Source organism: Accipiter gentilis, chromosome 16, assembly GCF_929443795.1.
Source record: "Accipiter gentilis chromosome 16, bAccGen1.1, whole genome shotgun sequence".
Taxonomy (NCBI): Eukaryota; Metazoa; Chordata; class Aves; order Accipitriformes; family Accipitridae; genus Astur; species Astur gentilis.
In genome coordinates this window covers 305,703-321,281 of record NC_064895.1, presented here as the reverse complement: position 1 = coordinate 321,281, position 15,579 = coordinate 305,703, and the positions used below count along the sequence as shown (strand labels likewise).

The following is a 15,579-nucleotide window of genomic DNA, read 5'->3' as shown; positions in this document are numbered from 1 at the left end:
TGCCAATGTCCGGCAGGTGATCCTGAAATCAGAGCCTGTGCACCCCTTTGGCCTGGCTGTCTATGGCGATTACATCTTCTGGACGGACTGGGTGCGCAGGGCTGTGCAACGAGCCAACAAGTACGTGGGCACTGACATGAAGCTTCTGCGTGTTGACATCCCCCAGCAGCCCATGGGCATCATTGCCGTGGCCAACGACACCGACAGCTGTAAGGACACTCCGTACCCCCCCCATCACCTGCAGCCTTGCCACCATGGGCCCCTGCTCCCCTGCCCCTGCCAGACCTCTGCCCCCTCTCTCAGGTGGCTCAGCCCCCTGCCAGACAGCGCTGCTCTTCCACCCTGCCTGCAGGCCAGTGGAAGGGGGAACCTGTCCCACCATCCTTTCTGGCCTGTCATTGTCCCTTTGGGACCCTCACACCAAGGCCTGGCCATCTCCAAACCCTGTGCAGGCTGAAGAGAGATAAAGAGTTTGCTCCATTTGTGCTCTTCCCAGGACATCCTCCTTGCAAGATCTTGGGAGACTGGATGCCCCTAACCCCATGCATCCCCCGTAGCCCCATCTGAAGAGCCTGGCGAGAAACACCTACTTCTCCTCTCCCCAGCAGGGAGGACAAAGGGAAGGGACTGCTGAGACTGTCCTTGGCGTAAATGCTCTCCATCTCTCCTAGGTGAGCTGTCCCCATGCAGGGTGAACAACGGCGGCTGTCAGGATCTCTGCCTGCTCACGCCCAAAGGACACGTCAACTGCTCCTGCCGTGGCGAGCGTGTCCTGCAGGAGGATTTCACCTGCAAAGGTGGAGGGGAATTGGAAGCAGGAGCTGAAGGGGATGGGAAGGGGAGGAGAGGCCACTTTCAGCCTGGCTGACATTCCCCGTGCCCTCCCCAGCCCTGAATTCCACCTGCAACGTGCACGACGAGTTTGAGTGTGGGAACGGTGACTGCATTGACTTCAGCCGGACCTGCGATGGCGTGGTCCACTGCAAGGACAAGTCAGATGAGAAGCAGTCCTACTGCAGTAAGGTTCCTCCTCTTGCTGCTTTGCTCAAACACACACACGCACCCCCTGGGCATTCACAGGCACCCTGCTCAATCTGTCAGCTCTGTTTGGCAAAGGGAGCCAGGACTCCTGGGCATCTTCTTGTATCCCTCAAGTGCTCGCAGTCCCTTTTGCCCTCCAAAGATGGGCCCAGCCAAGCCTTAGGGGCTCCAGACCTTTTCCAGTTTTGGGGGGCAGGCTGGAGAGTGGGACACCTTGAGCTGACCTGGTGGGCTCTGCGGCACCCTCCATCTAACACCAACCCTCACTTCTCAGCCAGGAGGGGTCTCTGCTGGTCAAAGGCCAAGCTTAACCCTGCGGTGTTGGCAGCACAGCACAAGGGAGCCTGTTTCCTAATCCTGCCTGTGTAGTTTCTTCCCCTGCTGAAGCACCCCTGAGGAGCTGAGACACTCGGGGGCACCAGCCCTGCCCTCGTGCTCACCTCCTCCTCCTCCTCCCTCACAGGCAGCCGCAAGTGCAAGAAGGGTTACCTGCACTGCATGAACGGGCGCTGCATCGCCAGCCGCTACTGGTGCAATGGCGTGGATGACTGCGGGGACAACTCGGACGAAGTGCCATGTAACAGTAAGCAGGCTGGCTGGCTCCCAGCCAGCCCTTGCCAGGGCTCAGTCAGCTGTCTGGGACAGGGACAGAGTGTTCGGGAAAGAGTTACCTTCAGCTTGACAGGATCAGAGCAGAGCGAGGGCTTAGCAGAGAGTCAAGGTCTAAATCCTACTTATGCTGCTTGTGTCACAGACCACTTTGTAAAGCTCACTCCCTGACAGCTGGGAGGAAGAGCTCCCGAGCACAGCCAAGCAGCACCCGTAGCCTCCCGAGAACACTGGTTTGACAGCTAGGAGGAACACAAGGCAATGGCAAGGTGCAGTGTCGCTGGTCTTCGTGCTCCTGAGAAAAGGGCACCCAAGCATCCCCAAGGGCAGCGTCCCTTCAGAGCTGCAGGTCTGCAGGAGCCTGTCTGCTTGGTTCAGAACCGATGGGGAAGGTCAGGAGCTTTCCCGAGCCCATCCAGGCCTGCTAGTGGTGGGCCAGGCTGGGGGATGAGCGCAGGCTGCCAGGCAGGGTGTGTGAGTGGGAGAGACACCAGATCTTAGCAGGGAGAGGACCAGAGCTGGGAGTGCAGGTTCAGGCGGTCCATAGCTGTGCTGGGTGATGGGTGTATGTGCGTGCATACATGTCTGCAACATGAGTGGGGGCCGTGGGGTGGCTGTACATGCTGGGTCCCCCAGCCCAACCTCATCTGCTGTGGGGGCTTCCCCCTTGCAGAAACCAGCTGCGCCGCTACTGAGTTTCGCTGCCGAGATGGGAGCTGCATTGGGAATTCAAGCCGCTGTAACCAGTTCATCGATTGTGAGGATGCTTCGGATGAAATGAACTGCAGTGAGTGCCCCAGCTGCTGTCCCATGTTCCCTGCTACCTCCCCAGCTCTGCCCTGCTGTAGCTCTGGAGATGCTTATGCCCTCTGTGCCTACGGGCAGGAGCCTGGGTCCCTGCACCTCATTTCAGTCTTTGGCACTTGTGCTGAAGTAGGGAGGGAGAAGGGCCCTGGCTCCCGTCCCGTCAGCAGAGGCCAGCCCAGGTTAGCCCAGTGGCTGGAAGCAGCCCCAGCCCATCACTGCAGCCCCCCACGCCATGCTTGGCACCTCACAATCTGACGTCAGAAGTTCTTAACGTGGTCCCAGCAGCTCAGGGCACACGTGCTGCTTTGGGGAGGGAAGGGCTGTCAGCAGCAGGGCAAGGGCTCGTGCTGTGTGCTGGGAGCTGGACTGAAGGGCTGTGCCACTGGCGAGCAGCACTGGTCATCCAGGGCTCCTGGTGTTGTTCCTTGCAGCTGCCACTGACTGCAGCAGCTATTTCAAGCTGGGGGTGAAGGGTACCACATTTCAGAAGTGCGAACACACCTCTCTGTGCTACGCTCCAAGCTGGGTGTGCGATGGGGCGAATGATTGTGGAGACTACTCAGATGAGCGCAACTGCCCAGGTGAGAGCTGGGAGAAGAAAGAGGGCTCGGGCCTGGGAGAGCAGGGGCATCCCACCAACACTCTGGCCGGGTGCTCCCCTTTGGGGTCTGTTTGGAGGGTGGATGCTTTGTTTGCACACCAAGACCATCATCCTTTGCCTGCACAGCTCCTGCACGAAGGGTGCTGCAGCACGCTGATTGATAGAGGATCACAGAGGGCTTTTGGGGAGAAATCCTTTGGAGTTCAGGCACTTTTGGGTTGGGAGGAAGCAGGATGCGTCTGCACCACCATGCTTACTGATGTTTCCTTCACAAACTAGGCGGGAGGAAACCCAAGTGTCCAGCTAATTACTTTGCCTGCCCAAGCGGGAGGTGCATCCCAATGACTTGGACCTGTGACAAAGAGGATGACTGCGAGAACGGAGAAGACGAGACTCACTGCAGTGAGCGGCAGGGTGGGGAGAGCAAGGGACTCCGGGGTGATAGCATGGGGTGGCAAGCGCAACCGTGCTAGAGGGGAGGCAGGACCCTCTCCTCTCTCTGACATCCATTTGCCAAGGACCAGACTCCAGATTCTTCCCCCTCAGTGGTCTTATTCCAAATGCTTGGGCTTTTAACTGTGGCCAGTGCAAATGTCCTTGTGCATTTGTTTGCTCAGCACATGCATGAGTGTCCATGGTCATTTTGAAGGTGGCCAGTTACAGCTCAATTGAGCTATGTTTTTAGTTCCAATCTCCCTGAACAAAACCCAAACAGTGCTGAGGAACTGGGGAACCTCCCCAGCTCCAGAGCAGGGAACCCTACACCAGTCCTACAGCTGCAGTGCCCATCAGCGTGGCCTGTAGGCACTGCCAGGTCTGGGTGAGCAGTAGCCCCAGCACCACCCTGGGCTCCAGCCCTGGAGCCCATCTGGCCCAGCCTGGCTGTGCTCTGCTGCCATGTCCTTCCTCCCACATCACCCTAGCTCTGACCCCTCCTCTCCTCCTCTCCCAGACAAGTTCTGCTACCCCGTGCAGTTTGAGTGCAACAACCACCGCTGCATCTCCAAGCTCTGGGTGTGTGACGGGGCTGACGACTGCGGCGATGGCTCTGATGAGGACAGCCGCTGCCGTGAGTCAGCTCCAGCCCCTGCTCTGACCTCTCCTGTCCCTACCTGTGCTGCTGCCCCGTCTCTGTGTATTCCTGCCTCTGCCCATCCCTACTCCCACCCTTCCTTTCCTGTGCTGTGGTCCTTACTGCTCTCCTGGGTTCTGTATCTTGGCCCCCCCCGCCCCCCGAGACGTGGGCGCACATAGCCCGAGAGTGCCAGTTCTCCAGCAGTGGGGTGACTGGCCTCTTTCCTGCTTCTCCCTTCCCCAGGGCTGACCACCTGCAGCTCAGGATCCTTCCAGTGCCCAGGCACCTATGTGTGTGTACCGGAGCGCTGGCTTTGTGATGGAGACAAGGACTGTGCGGATGGAGCCGATGAGACCCTCGCTGCCGGCTGCTGTGAGTCCCCAGAGGGCTGGGTGCACGGCAGGGGCTGGAGAGGAGCGGAGTGTAGTGCAAGGCAGAGCTACCTGGGGGGGGGGCTAGCCCCACTCCCCGGGGTCCCCATCAGTAGCAGACGGGATGCCTTGTCCCGGCCACTTCCCCACCAGGCTTGCAGGAGGAGACTGTGGTGCTGTGGTCACAGCAGACCTGGACACAGAGATGTTTGGGTGCCTTTCCCTGACTGCGAAGAGAGGAGAAGCATCATCCCACAGAGCAATAGCCAAAGGCACCACATTGCCCGGGTGCTGTTCACAGCCACAGGATGAGGGCACAGGGCTGGGCTCAGGCTGGGGGTGAAGGAGTGGGAGTCCCTGCCATGACTGGGCTGTGCCTCAGCTTTTGTCCCCAGCACCCCAAGACAAAGGGCTCAGGGGGCAGGCAGGAGAGCACATGGTCTGGTGGGGGGCTGACAGCAATGCCTCATTGCAGTGTACAACAACACATGTGATGAGCGGGAGTTCATGTGCGGAAACCGCCAGTGCATTCCCAAGCACTTCGTCTGCGACCACGATGATGACTGTGGCGACGGCTCGGACGAGTCCCCAGAGTGTGGTGGGTGTCTGTGGGACCGGGGACAACAGCGAGGGCCGTTATCTCCTTTTGCACTGGCCCTGGCAGCCACACTGGGTCTCCTGGGCTTTGAGACAGGACCCTGGAAGAGTTTTCTTCATCCAGAAGGAAGGGGTTTGACGTGAGAGCAGGGTGAGGGGGAGCCAGGAGAGAGAGTGGGAGGGGTTTGGTGCCAGAGAGCCACAGAAGAGCTGTCCCAGCCCCTGCTGCAGGGTGTCTGACTTGGCACAGAGCAGTTTTGGGGAGATCCAAAACCACCCACGTTTGCTGCCTCCTTGACCCCTGCGGTGCAGCCCTGTCCCAAGGTGGGCTGCAGAAACGTTTGGACACCTGTGCCACGGCTCCGCGCAGCCCAGGGGCTGTGGTGCCCCTGTCGCTGCTGATGAGCTCGGGAAGGTGGGCCATGCCGTCTGAGCCTGCCGCCCTCCTGCAGAGTATCCCACCTGTGGTCCCCACGAGTTCCGCTGTGCCAACGGCCGGTGCCTCAGCAACAGACAGTGGGAATGTGACGGCGAGTTTGACTGCCATGACCACTCGGACGAGGCGCCCAAGAACCCACGCTGCACCAGCCCAGGTACCTGCGGGGACCACAGCTGGGGACTGGGGCTGCCTGACTGCCTCACACTGACCAGTGCCACCTCCTGTCTGCCCCGCTGCAGAGAACAAGTGCAACGACTCCTTCTTCCTCTGCAAGAACGGGAAGTGCATCCCTGAGGCTCTGCTTTGTGACAACAACAACGACTGCACAGACGGCTCGGACGAGCTCAACTGCTTCATCAATGAGTGTCTCAACAAGAAGCTGAGTGGCTGTTCCCAGGAGTGCGAGGACCTCAAGATTGGGTACAAGGTAGGGGCCAGCAGGCTGGGAGGGTTGGCTGGAGGGATGCTCTCCCACTCCCTTCCTCTTCCACAGACTCTTAGTATGAGGGTTGCTTCTGTCCTGCACCAGCTGGGCAAGGGATGCACACACAGGCACTTTTGGCCCGTGCTTGTGTGTGCTTCTCTTGCGTCTGCAAGCTGTCTGTGCCTGTGCCTGCTTGTCCCATGGTGATGCCTGTCATGTCCCAGCATGTGGGCCCTGGATATTTCTAACAGCTCCGGGTTGCCTCCTGCAGTGTAGATGCCGTCCTGGGTTCCGGCTGAAGGACGATGGGAAGACGTGCATTGACATCGACGAGTGCTCCACCACCTACCCCTGCAGCCAGAAGTGCATCAACACTCTGGGGAGCTACAAGTGCCTGTGCATAGAGGGCTACAAGCTCAAACCTGACAACCCCACCAGCTGCAAAGCTGTCACAGGTGAGAGCCAAGAGCAGACTCAGAGGCAGGGGTGCTCTTCTGGCAACGATGTGATGCTGCTGGCATTGGAGTCCATCACGGTCCTCTGCAAAGCGAGGTAGCTGCACCTGGCTCACAAAGGAGAGCTGGGAAGCAGTGAGGAAGGGGAGGGTGGCAGGTCCGCAGGGGATCTGTCCATGTCCCAGTGGTGCTTCACTGACACACCTCATGGTTTCCCTGTGCAGATGAAGAGCCCTTCCTCATCTTTGCCAACCGGTACTACCTGAGAAAGCTCAACCTGGATGGCTCCAACTACACGCTGCTCAAGCAGGTAAGGGGGAAGCTGGGAGCAGGAGGGGGCACTGGCCCCACATGGCTGGGGGTTCAGGGTTGGAGAGGGGCCCTGCAGGGCATGAGACCTGCCAGCCTGGGAGTTTGGGCTCTTGGCTTCCCAGGCGGATGGTAGATCCTGTATAAACCACAACTCTCACTATGAGTATACAGGAGGTGCCATGTAAACAGTAGCTCTTTGGTAGCAGACCATAAGGTAGGGGCTGCATAACAGTTGTCTGTAGGTGCTTTTAACTTCTCTCCTGCAGGGAGTAGGAGTTGAGGCTGGGGGCTCACTGGTCTTTGTAAAGCCCCCATGACCCTCTGCTAGCAGATGAGGCTGTTTCAACACTTCTCCCTTCCTCCCAGGGGCTGAACAATGCGGTGGCTCTGGATTTCGACTATCGGGAGCAGATGATCTACTGGACAGATGTCACCACGCAGGGCAGCATGATCCGCCGCATGCACATCAACGGGAGCAACGTGCAGGTGGGGGGACTGAGCCAGCCCCCTGGGCCCCCCTGGTCCAGGCAGCTGGTCCTCGCCCACCTCCTGCACAGAGGGGCTGCCTGGAGGGGCCCAGACTGGCACCAGAGTCACCAGGGAAGAGGGCAGAAGCCCAGCTGGGGGGTCATCATTGGGCTCAGGGTATCAGCCCAGGTTGTTATGGGGATGTGTTGCAGCACTATCCCGATCAGAGGTGGGCTCCGTGCTGCCCACGGGCAAGAAGGGTTGGTGGAAGAGAGGAGTGAGGAAAGGGAGCTGGGCAGTCCTGTGCTCAGGGCTGACATGCCAGGGAAGGGGGATGTTGTCATCCCTGACCAGGGCAGGATCTGGTTCTCCCTGTCCAGCCCCAGCATCTGTTTTCTCCCAACAGGTTCTTCACCGCACTGGCCTCAGCAACCCTGACGGGCTGGCTGTGGACTGGGTGGGAGGCAACCTGTACTGGTGCGACAAAGGTCGGGACACCATTGAAGTGTCGAAGCTCAATGGCGCCTACCGCACCGTGCTGGTGAACTCGGGCCTGCGTGAGCCCCGAGCGCTGGTGGTGGATGTGCAGAATGGGTGAGAGCCTGGGGGACCTGGACCTTCCCCTCTACACAGGGAGGGGGCTGGCAGCCCCTCTGCCATCTTGCCATAGTCCTGGAGGCTGGGAGGTGGGACGAGGCCTTCCCTCCTCACCTCCGGGACACCTGGCTGCTTCTCCCTGCCCTGCACCCACGCACCCAGGTGCCTTGGTTTAGCCGTGCGATGGGCAGAGTGTGGCCACTGCTGTGGCTTGGGCCAGATTCAGCCTCCCTCTGTTCTTCTGTTTCATCTCCAGTTACCTATACTGGACAGACTGGGGGGACCACTCCCTGATCGGGAAGATCGGCATGGACGGCACCAACCGCAGCGTCATCGTTGACACCAAGATAACTTGGCCCAACGGCCTCACCCTTGACTACATCAACAGCCGGATCTATTGGGCTGATGCGCGGGAGGACTACATCGAGTTTGCCAGCCTGGACGGCTCTAACCGGCACACAGGTGAGAGCACTGAGGCTCCTGGGGCACCACCAGGCCTTTGTGGGGTGTGGGCTTTGGATCAGTCATGGAAGGAAGAGCCAGGGCTGCTGGGTATGGTCCCCAGCTCCTCTGTGCCTCTGACCAGAGGAAGAGGTGTGTTCCCTTTCTGAGCTGCCCACTCCCCCTTGCAGTGCTGAGCCAGGACATCCCGCACATCTTTGCGCTCACCCTCTTTGAGGATTTCATTTACTGGACCGACTGGGAGACCAAGTCCATCAACCGGGCCCACAAGACTACTGGAGCCAACAAGACCCTTCTGATCAGCACGCTGCACCGCCCCATGGACATCCACATCTACCACCCCTACCGCCAGCCTGACGGTGAGCCGTGGGGCTGGGATGAGGGGCTGGGGTGGCCCTGGCACTGCAGAGCAGCCCTGGGTAGGAGGTCAGGGCTGGGCACGATGTGCAAAGGGACACCAGGTTGGGCAGGGCGCGTGGGAGGAGGGTGCATGGTGAGAAGGGTCTCACAGCTGGGGGTTTACATGCTGCACTGAGGGTCCTCTGCCTTGGTTTGACTCGCAGTTGTCTCCCTGCTCTCCCCAGTTCCCAACCATCCCTGCAAGACCAACAACGCCGGCTGCAGCAACCTCTGCCTCCTCTCGCCAGGTGGGGGGCACAAGTGTGCTTGTCCTACCAACTTCTACTTGGGCAGTGATGGCAAAACGTGTGTCTCCAACTGCACAGCCAGCCAGGTAACAGCCTGCCTGCCCCTGCCTGCACGGACATCCCCCCTGCAGCATGTGTGTGCCTGTGCTTATGTGCATGTCCCTCCTGCCGTGGTTTCACCAGGTCCCAGCTCCTCTGCTGGTGCTGGTGCCCACACTGTGCATCTGGGTGCTGGTGTGCGCACGCCTTCTCCAGGCGCAGGCAACACCTCCCTCCTGTGGCACTTCCCAGCACATACAGACTGCAGTCGTTTGGGGGTGCCCAGGGGAGCCAGAGACCTTACGCCTCTGGAATGACCTTCTGCCTGCCCCCCTCCCTCCCTCAAACCGCAGAGGCTGCGTGGGGTGGGCTCAGCTTAAAGGCTTTGCTCCAGGTCAGGACACAAGAGTGTCCTGGGGTTGCCTGGGAAGGGACAGCATGGAGATCACTGCCCTTGGCGCAGAGTTCCCTGGGGACAAAGCCTTCTGGGGTCCTCCCTCCCTGTTCTAAACCGCCCTCATGAGCCTGGGTGTCTGTCACAGTTTGTCTGCAAGAATGACAAGTGCATCCCTTTCTGGTGGAAATGCGACACCGAGGACGACTGCGGGGACCGTTCGGATGAGCCAGAGGACTGCCGTGAGTGCTGAGTGGGGCTGACCACAGCCCATGGTGTCCCAGCACCCTGGCCATGCTGCCTGGCTCTTGCCAGCACTACAGCATCTGTGTGCTGTCTGGAGCAGCTGGGCTCTGCTTGTGCAACTGGTCCCCCAAAGCCTTGCTGCTGCTCTGGCTTTAGGACAGCACTGCTGTTCCCTGCTCTGCTCTGGCGGAGAGGAGGGTACCCCATTAATGGGGCTTAAAGAACAGCGGGATAACACGCTGTCCCTGCAAGGGATATTGCCCTGTGGAGCAGAACAGCCAACTGCTGCTCTCAGAGCAGAGCTGCCCCTTCACTCTGCCAGAGCCCAGGGTTGGGTGCTGGTTGCTCAGTCCCTGATGAAGACCCCGGAGGGGAAATAGGGAGGTTAAGGTTTGCCCTGAAAATGTTCCCCGGAGCAAATGTTTCACTGTCTTACCCCACAGCTGAGTTCAAATGCAGGCCAGGGCAGTTCCAGTGCTCCACTGGGATCTGCACCAACCCAGCCTTCATCTGTGATGGAGACAACGACTGCCAGGATAACTCAGATGAAGCCAACTGCGGTAGGTTCTCCACCTCTCCTCATGACCCTCAAACCCCAGCAGGGCTGCAGCATCCCAGCAGAGCGGAGATGCAGCATGTCAGCTTTTGACCATGCTGCCTCCCTTCCCAGATATCCACGTCTGTCTGCCCAGCCAGTTCAAATGCACCAACACCAACCGCTGCATCCCCGGCATTTTCCGCTGCAATGGTCAGGACAACTGTGGTGACGGCGAGGATGAGAAGGACTGCCGTAAGTAGGGAACGATTAAGCATGTTAGGGATGAGGAGTGTGCACGGTTAGGGGTGATGAGTTCAGTGCTGCATCAGATCCATGTCTTTGGGTATTGGCTTCTCTGCAAGCTGGCTTCTGGGTGGTCCTGCCCCTGGGCATGGGGCTTTCTCCTTACCTCTGCCCTGCATAGAGCCTCTGTCCACCATCACCCTGCTGCCCCTACAGACACTTCTGTTTCCTAGTGGAAACGAAATCCTTAAATCCCTCAGAGTGGCAAGTTCAATATTTGCCATTGATTTGCATTGAGTCTATTGCACAGCTGAAAGACCTTGTGGCTTCTGCCCTGTCTCCCTGCAGCTAGTCAAGTCTTCTGGGACCACCACGGGGCTCCACTCCCGTCCCCTCTCACATACATGGTCACCAAGCATCAACAGACACTTGTTGTGGTGGCCAGAGCATCTGCATGCCTCTCTGCTCTGTGGGCTGGTTTTTGTGGGGTGGTGGCTGGCAGACCCCTGCCTGCCCTGCTGCCTCTCCTGATTCTGCTTCTCCCTCCTGTAGCGGAGGTGACTTGTGCCCCCAACCAGTTCCAGTGCGCAATCACCAAACGCTGCATCCCCCGCGTCTGGGTGTGTGACCGGGACAATGACTGTGTGGATGGCTCAGATGAACCTGCCAACTGCAGTAAGAAGCCTGTGTGGGGAGGAGGGGGGTGGGTCTGGCCACACCGAAACCAGGAGCTCCCCCGCAGCTGGGTCACGTCTGTGTGTGTTTGCCTGCGGGACGGCGTGTCCAGGCTCAGTCCCTGCAGGTCCTGCGGGCAGTGGGTGATGGTGGTGGTGGCTCAGCCTGAATCTGTCCCACTGAGATACTCCTCTCTCTGACTTCTCCCTGGAGAACTGCTTGAAAGGGGGGGATCTTACCCCACCCTGTTCCAAGCAGGGGTGCTGCAGTCAGCTCCAGGCTGCCAGCACAAGGTGTTCATCAGCCCTGCAGAGAAAGAAATGTGCCTGGCCCATGCTAATCCCACCTCCCCTTCTATCTGTGTGATCTTGTTTCTCCCTGCCAGCACAAATGACGTGTGGTGTGGACGAGTTCCGATGCAAAGACTCGGGCAGGTGCATCCCAGCGCGCTGGAAGTGTGACGGGGAGGACGACTGTGGAGACGGGTCCGATGAGCCCAAGGAGGAATGCGGTGAGCAGGGCCCAGGGCTGGGGAGATGAGCCCAGAGGGCATCTTGTGCCCTCCTCAGGCTGCCCTGGTGCTGTCTGTCCCTTCCACCTCCCCAGTGTGCCCAGGGGTGGGGGAAGTTATAGCTGCTCCTTTTCCGAACTGCATGTCCAAAGCTGGGTCGGAGGGAGGGTGGCAGAGAGCAGCGCTGCCCGCCCTGCTAGCTGGCGTGCCCATCCCTCCCCTTGCGTGCGGCCATGCTGATGTCTGTCCCTGTCTTGTCCCTCCCAGACGAACGCACCTGTGAGCCCTACCAGTTCCGCTGCAAGAACAACCGCTGTGTGCCAGGTCGCTGGCAGTGTGACTATGACAACGACTGCGGGGACAACTCAGATGAGGAGAGCTGCAGTACGTGCCACCTTCAAGCCTTTGCTATCCTGGGAGCTGGCTGTGCAGTGGAGAGGGGAGCAGTTCAGGACCCTCCAGCCCCTCTGCGTGCTGGTGCTCCCAGCTATGGGGGGGGAGCATCAGGCTTGCTGGGGAGCCCGTGGAGCAGCCTTCTCCCCCTGGACAGAACATGCCTGACTCCAGGCGTCTGGCTAGCCTGGTCCCACAGCCAGGACTGGGCTGCTGGCTGTTCTGAGGAGAGGCCCCCAGTGGGACAGGTAAAAGGGAGGAGGTGACCCCAATGCCCTCCCTGGCAGGCAGCACACTGGCCCTGCACGGCCGTGCTCACCCGCAGGGCTCACAGGCGCCTCATCCTGCTCGCAGTGGAGCAGCTTTGCTTTAGAGCATCACCCCGTGCTTTGGCCCCAACCTGACAGGCAGCACCCTTTGAAACGGTTTGGCCTGGGAAGGTTGTGGTGACACACTGAGCCTTTGGGAGGGGAGCTCTGGAACCACCTGAACCCAGGTCACAAACCTGGACCTGGGCCAGCATGCAGGAAGGCAGCTGGTCCCCAGAAGATCAAGTTGCTGCCCCTTTGAGTTACTGCTTGTTAGCAGAACCATGCCAGCACCTGCCCCACTGAGCAGCAGAGGACTGTGACCATCCACATGGATGAGACAGTTCTTGGGGCTCTGCTGCAGGCAGGAGCCTGGTCCTGTCCCTCCAGAGGGGCCCAAGCTGCCCATGGCACGGCACTGGGGTCTGCTACCAGCTGCAGGGGCGTGGGCAGAGCCTGGCCTTCTTCCCACTGTGCAGCGCGCGCCCCAGGTCCCTGTGTCTCCCTGCAGCTCTCTAGGGCGCAACTTTTTTTTCTTTTCTGTTGATTTCATGTCGTGTTTTTGAGTTTGTGCCATTTCACTTCATCTTATGTTTTTCTCCATTTTCACACTGTCGTCATGGGGCGCTCAGAGGTAGGTTCTTGCCAAAATCTTTTAATTCCATGTACAGTCTCTCTAAAATAAAAGAAGACAATAAATTCTAGGTGAGGGCAGAGGGGTTGGGACTGGACAATCCAGGCAGATTTACTGAGCATCAGCACCAGTATCTCCCTCCACTGGAGCCACAGTCATGGAGGGTCTGACCCTGCTGCCTCTGCTACTGGGGCCTGTGCATGGCTCATACTTGATTCCAAAATCTGTTACCACCTTGACCCTTCCTGCTCTGGCTGGATACCCCCTGCCCCTCTCTTCCCCTACAGTCCTGTCAGTTTCCACGCTGTGGCCAGGGGGGCCGCCTGCCCCCACACATCCTACACCTGGGGCCCCCCCAGGGCAATGGGTAGGGAAAGGGGCTTGAAGAGCCGTCCTGGGCAGAAGGCTGAGCTGCATGCTGTCCTCCTCCAGACAGACTTGGCACCAACGGTGCTGGTGCCGGTCCAGCAGGTGCATTGATCTGCGAGGGGGAGTCTGTCCCCGTGCCCTGGAAGGCAGGGACGGGTAGGCTGGCTCTGCCAGATCTGGCCAGGGCGCCACTACCTTTCCTCCTGCCTGCTGCTGCCAGTGGGTTGGCAGAGAGGGGCAGCAGGGAGCTGTGGGACTAGTGGCTGCCTTCAGTGGAGAACGTCTTGGGGACACGTGCAGCCGGGAAGCTGTCAGAAGCGAGTCTGTATGGCCGTAGTAACCCCTGAAAACCCATTTCCCCGCAGGGAGCTGGGACCCCTGGAGTGGGATGGGAAGGGGGCTGGGAGGTGGTATCAACCATGCCCCTCTCTGGTAGTTCCCCTGGCTCTGCTGGCACCCCACCCTGTCCCCAGTGCCACTGGATGTGTGTCTGTCAGCCCATGCCCCCCCAAGCTGTTGGCCAGGGAGACCTTCTGCCCTCGCAGCCCTGCCTGCGGCCCACACTCAGGGGAACACCCCATGTTCTCTGTCCACAGCACCCCGGCCCTGCTCGGAGAGCGAGTTCTCATGTGCTAATGGCCGCTGCATCGCCGGCAGGTGGAAGTGTGATGGGGACCACGACTGTGCGGATGGCTCTGACGAGGTATGGTACCGAAGACAGGGGCTCCCTGCCAGTGCCTTTGTCTTGCCCGTGTGTGGGAGTGAGGACATGTCCCACCCAGTCTGCCTATGCCAGTGATCCTCCACCACCAAGCCGGGGCTGAGAGCCTGGTCCTGGGTGCCATCATGGGACGGGAGGCTGCCATGGCTGGAGCTGTCGCTGCTGACCACCGTCCCTCACCCTTCCCCTGCAGAAAGACTGCACACCACGCTGCGAGTTCGACCAGTTCCAGTGCAAGAATGGGCACTGCATCCCCATGCGCTGGCGCTGTGACGCTGATGCAGACTGCATGGACGGCACCGACGAGGAGAACTGCGGCACTGGAGGTAACGGCAGTGCTGCATGGCTCCCTTGGGGCTGGTTGTCTTCCCCCCCATGCCCTTGTGTCTCCTGTGTCCCCACTGTGGGTGGAAGCCCTCCCCTATGTGTGTGTCAGCACTGCTCTGCCCAGCCCCAGGGCATGCACGCACACATATCTGAGCCCTAGAGAGCCTCCAGCTATGCTGGAAATTCGAATTGTGGCCCCAGACCATTGTGGCCCCAGACCAGTGTTTTGGCAGCCAGGCAGCACCGGCTGACATGTCTTCTCCTCCGTACTGTCACAGTTCGCACGTGTCCCCTGGACGAGTTCCAGTGCAACAACACACTGTGCAAGCCCCTGGCCTGGAAGTGCGATGGGGAGGATGACTGCGGGGATAACTCAGATGAAAACCCTGAAGAGTGCTGTGAGTGACATCGCGTTGCCTCTCCCCGGTCCTGGCAAGGCCCCTGCCTGGCACGCGTCTGCCTGTAGGGGCAGCAACCTGCCCTGACCACCCGCATACTGGGTGGGGGTGACAGTCCCAGAACTTGGGCACCGCTGCAGGTACCCGTGGGGGCTGTGGGTACCTCTGGCAGCTCCACATGTCCCCTCTAGATGGGTCCCCTCTGGGGCAGCCAGTGGGGCCGAGGGGGCAGGAGGTGGCTCCAGCTGAGAGAGTGAAGTTGCAGAAGTGCTGAGCGGGCATAGGGCTGGCAGTGGGGAGTGGAGGCTGGGAGGGCAGGAGTCTGGGTGAGAAGAGGGCTGACCCCAACACAGCTGGGCCAGCAACCGGGCGATTGATTTTGCTTCAGTCTCTGCTTTAGTCTCCGGAGCGCTCTCACCCTCATGGGACGGGCCTCCCCGGAGCGTGGGCAGAGGCTGAGCAGCAGCTCGTGACAAGTGTGACAGCCTGGCTATGGCGTCTCCTTTCACCGTCACCGTTTGTTTCTATTTGCTGGTGCAGTGAAATTCCAGTGTCCCCCCAACAGACCGTTCCGCTGCAAGAACGACCGGGTATGTCTGTGGATCGGTCGACAGTGCGACGGCATTGACAACTGTGGAGACAACACGGATGAGAAGGACTGCGGTGAGTGGGGCTGCCCATGGGCACTACTCTGCGCCCAGCGTGGACAGGGCAATGGGTCACCGCTGCCCTCAGGCTGGTCCTCGCAGTGCCCTGGGTTTGGCCCAGGTGTTGGGATTTGCTTTGCCCACTCCTTCCCAAAACCGGGAGGTGGGTGCAGGCGTCCTGGGTCCCTGCCTGGCCCCTTCCTTTGCTGTTCACACCCTGAGGCTCCCATG

At 59.9% G+C, this 15,579-nt stretch overlaps 1 protein-coding gene across 8 annotated transcripts in view; it reads left to right on the top strand.

Annotated features, from left to right (window-relative positions):
• The window catches only part of LRP1 (LDL receptor related protein 1), a 91,314-nt gene that overhangs the window by 68,356 nt on the left and 7,379 nt on the right, over positions 1-15,579 (top strand). For 5 of the 8 annotated variants that reach the window (XM_049818374.1, XM_049818372.1, XM_049818367.1 and 2 more), the window contains 29 exons: positions 17-209; positions 672-797; positions 890-1,018; positions 1,505-1,624; positions 2,324-2,437; positions 2,889-3,038; positions 3,338-3,472; positions 4,011-4,127; positions 4,377-4,505; positions 4,980-5,102; positions 5,554-5,694; positions 5,780-5,967; positions 6,236-6,419; positions 6,644-6,729; positions 7,098-7,217; positions 7,606-7,793; positions 8,053-8,258; positions 8,429-8,617; positions 8,843-8,991; positions 9,487-9,580; positions 10,028-10,144; positions 10,255-10,374; positions 10,918-11,040; positions 11,426-11,551; positions 11,819-11,935; positions 13,852-13,958; positions 14,170-14,302; positions 14,582-14,701; positions 15,242-15,364. In XM_049818374.1, the coding sequence (XP_049674331.1) occupies positions 17-209; positions 672-797; positions 890-1,018; positions 1,505-1,624; positions 2,324-2,437; positions 2,889-3,038; positions 3,338-3,472; positions 4,011-4,127; positions 4,377-4,505; positions 4,980-5,102; positions 5,554-5,694; positions 5,780-5,967; positions 6,236-6,419; positions 6,644-6,729; positions 7,098-7,217; positions 7,606-7,793; positions 8,053-8,258; positions 8,429-8,617; positions 8,843-8,991; positions 9,487-9,580; positions 10,028-10,144; positions 10,255-10,374; positions 10,918-11,040; positions 11,426-11,551; positions 11,819-11,935; positions 13,852-13,958; positions 14,170-14,302; positions 14,582-14,701; positions 15,242-15,364 (3,967 nt within the window). The remainder of the gene's footprint in view (positions 1-16; positions 210-671; positions 798-889; positions 1,019-1,504; positions 1,625-2,323; positions 2,438-2,888; positions 3,039-3,337; positions 3,473-4,010; positions 4,128-4,376; positions 4,506-4,979; positions 5,103-5,553; positions 5,695-5,779; positions 5,968-6,235; positions 6,420-6,643; positions 6,730-7,097; positions 7,218-7,605; positions 7,794-8,052; positions 8,259-8,428; positions 8,618-8,842; positions 8,992-9,486; positions 9,581-10,027; positions 10,145-10,254; positions 10,375-10,917; positions 11,041-11,425; positions 11,552-11,818; positions 11,936-13,851; positions 13,959-14,169; positions 14,303-14,581; positions 14,702-15,241; positions 15,365-15,579) is intronic. The other 3 variants (XM_049818370.1, XM_049818373.1, XR_007508276.1) reach the window with 2 other exon arrangements.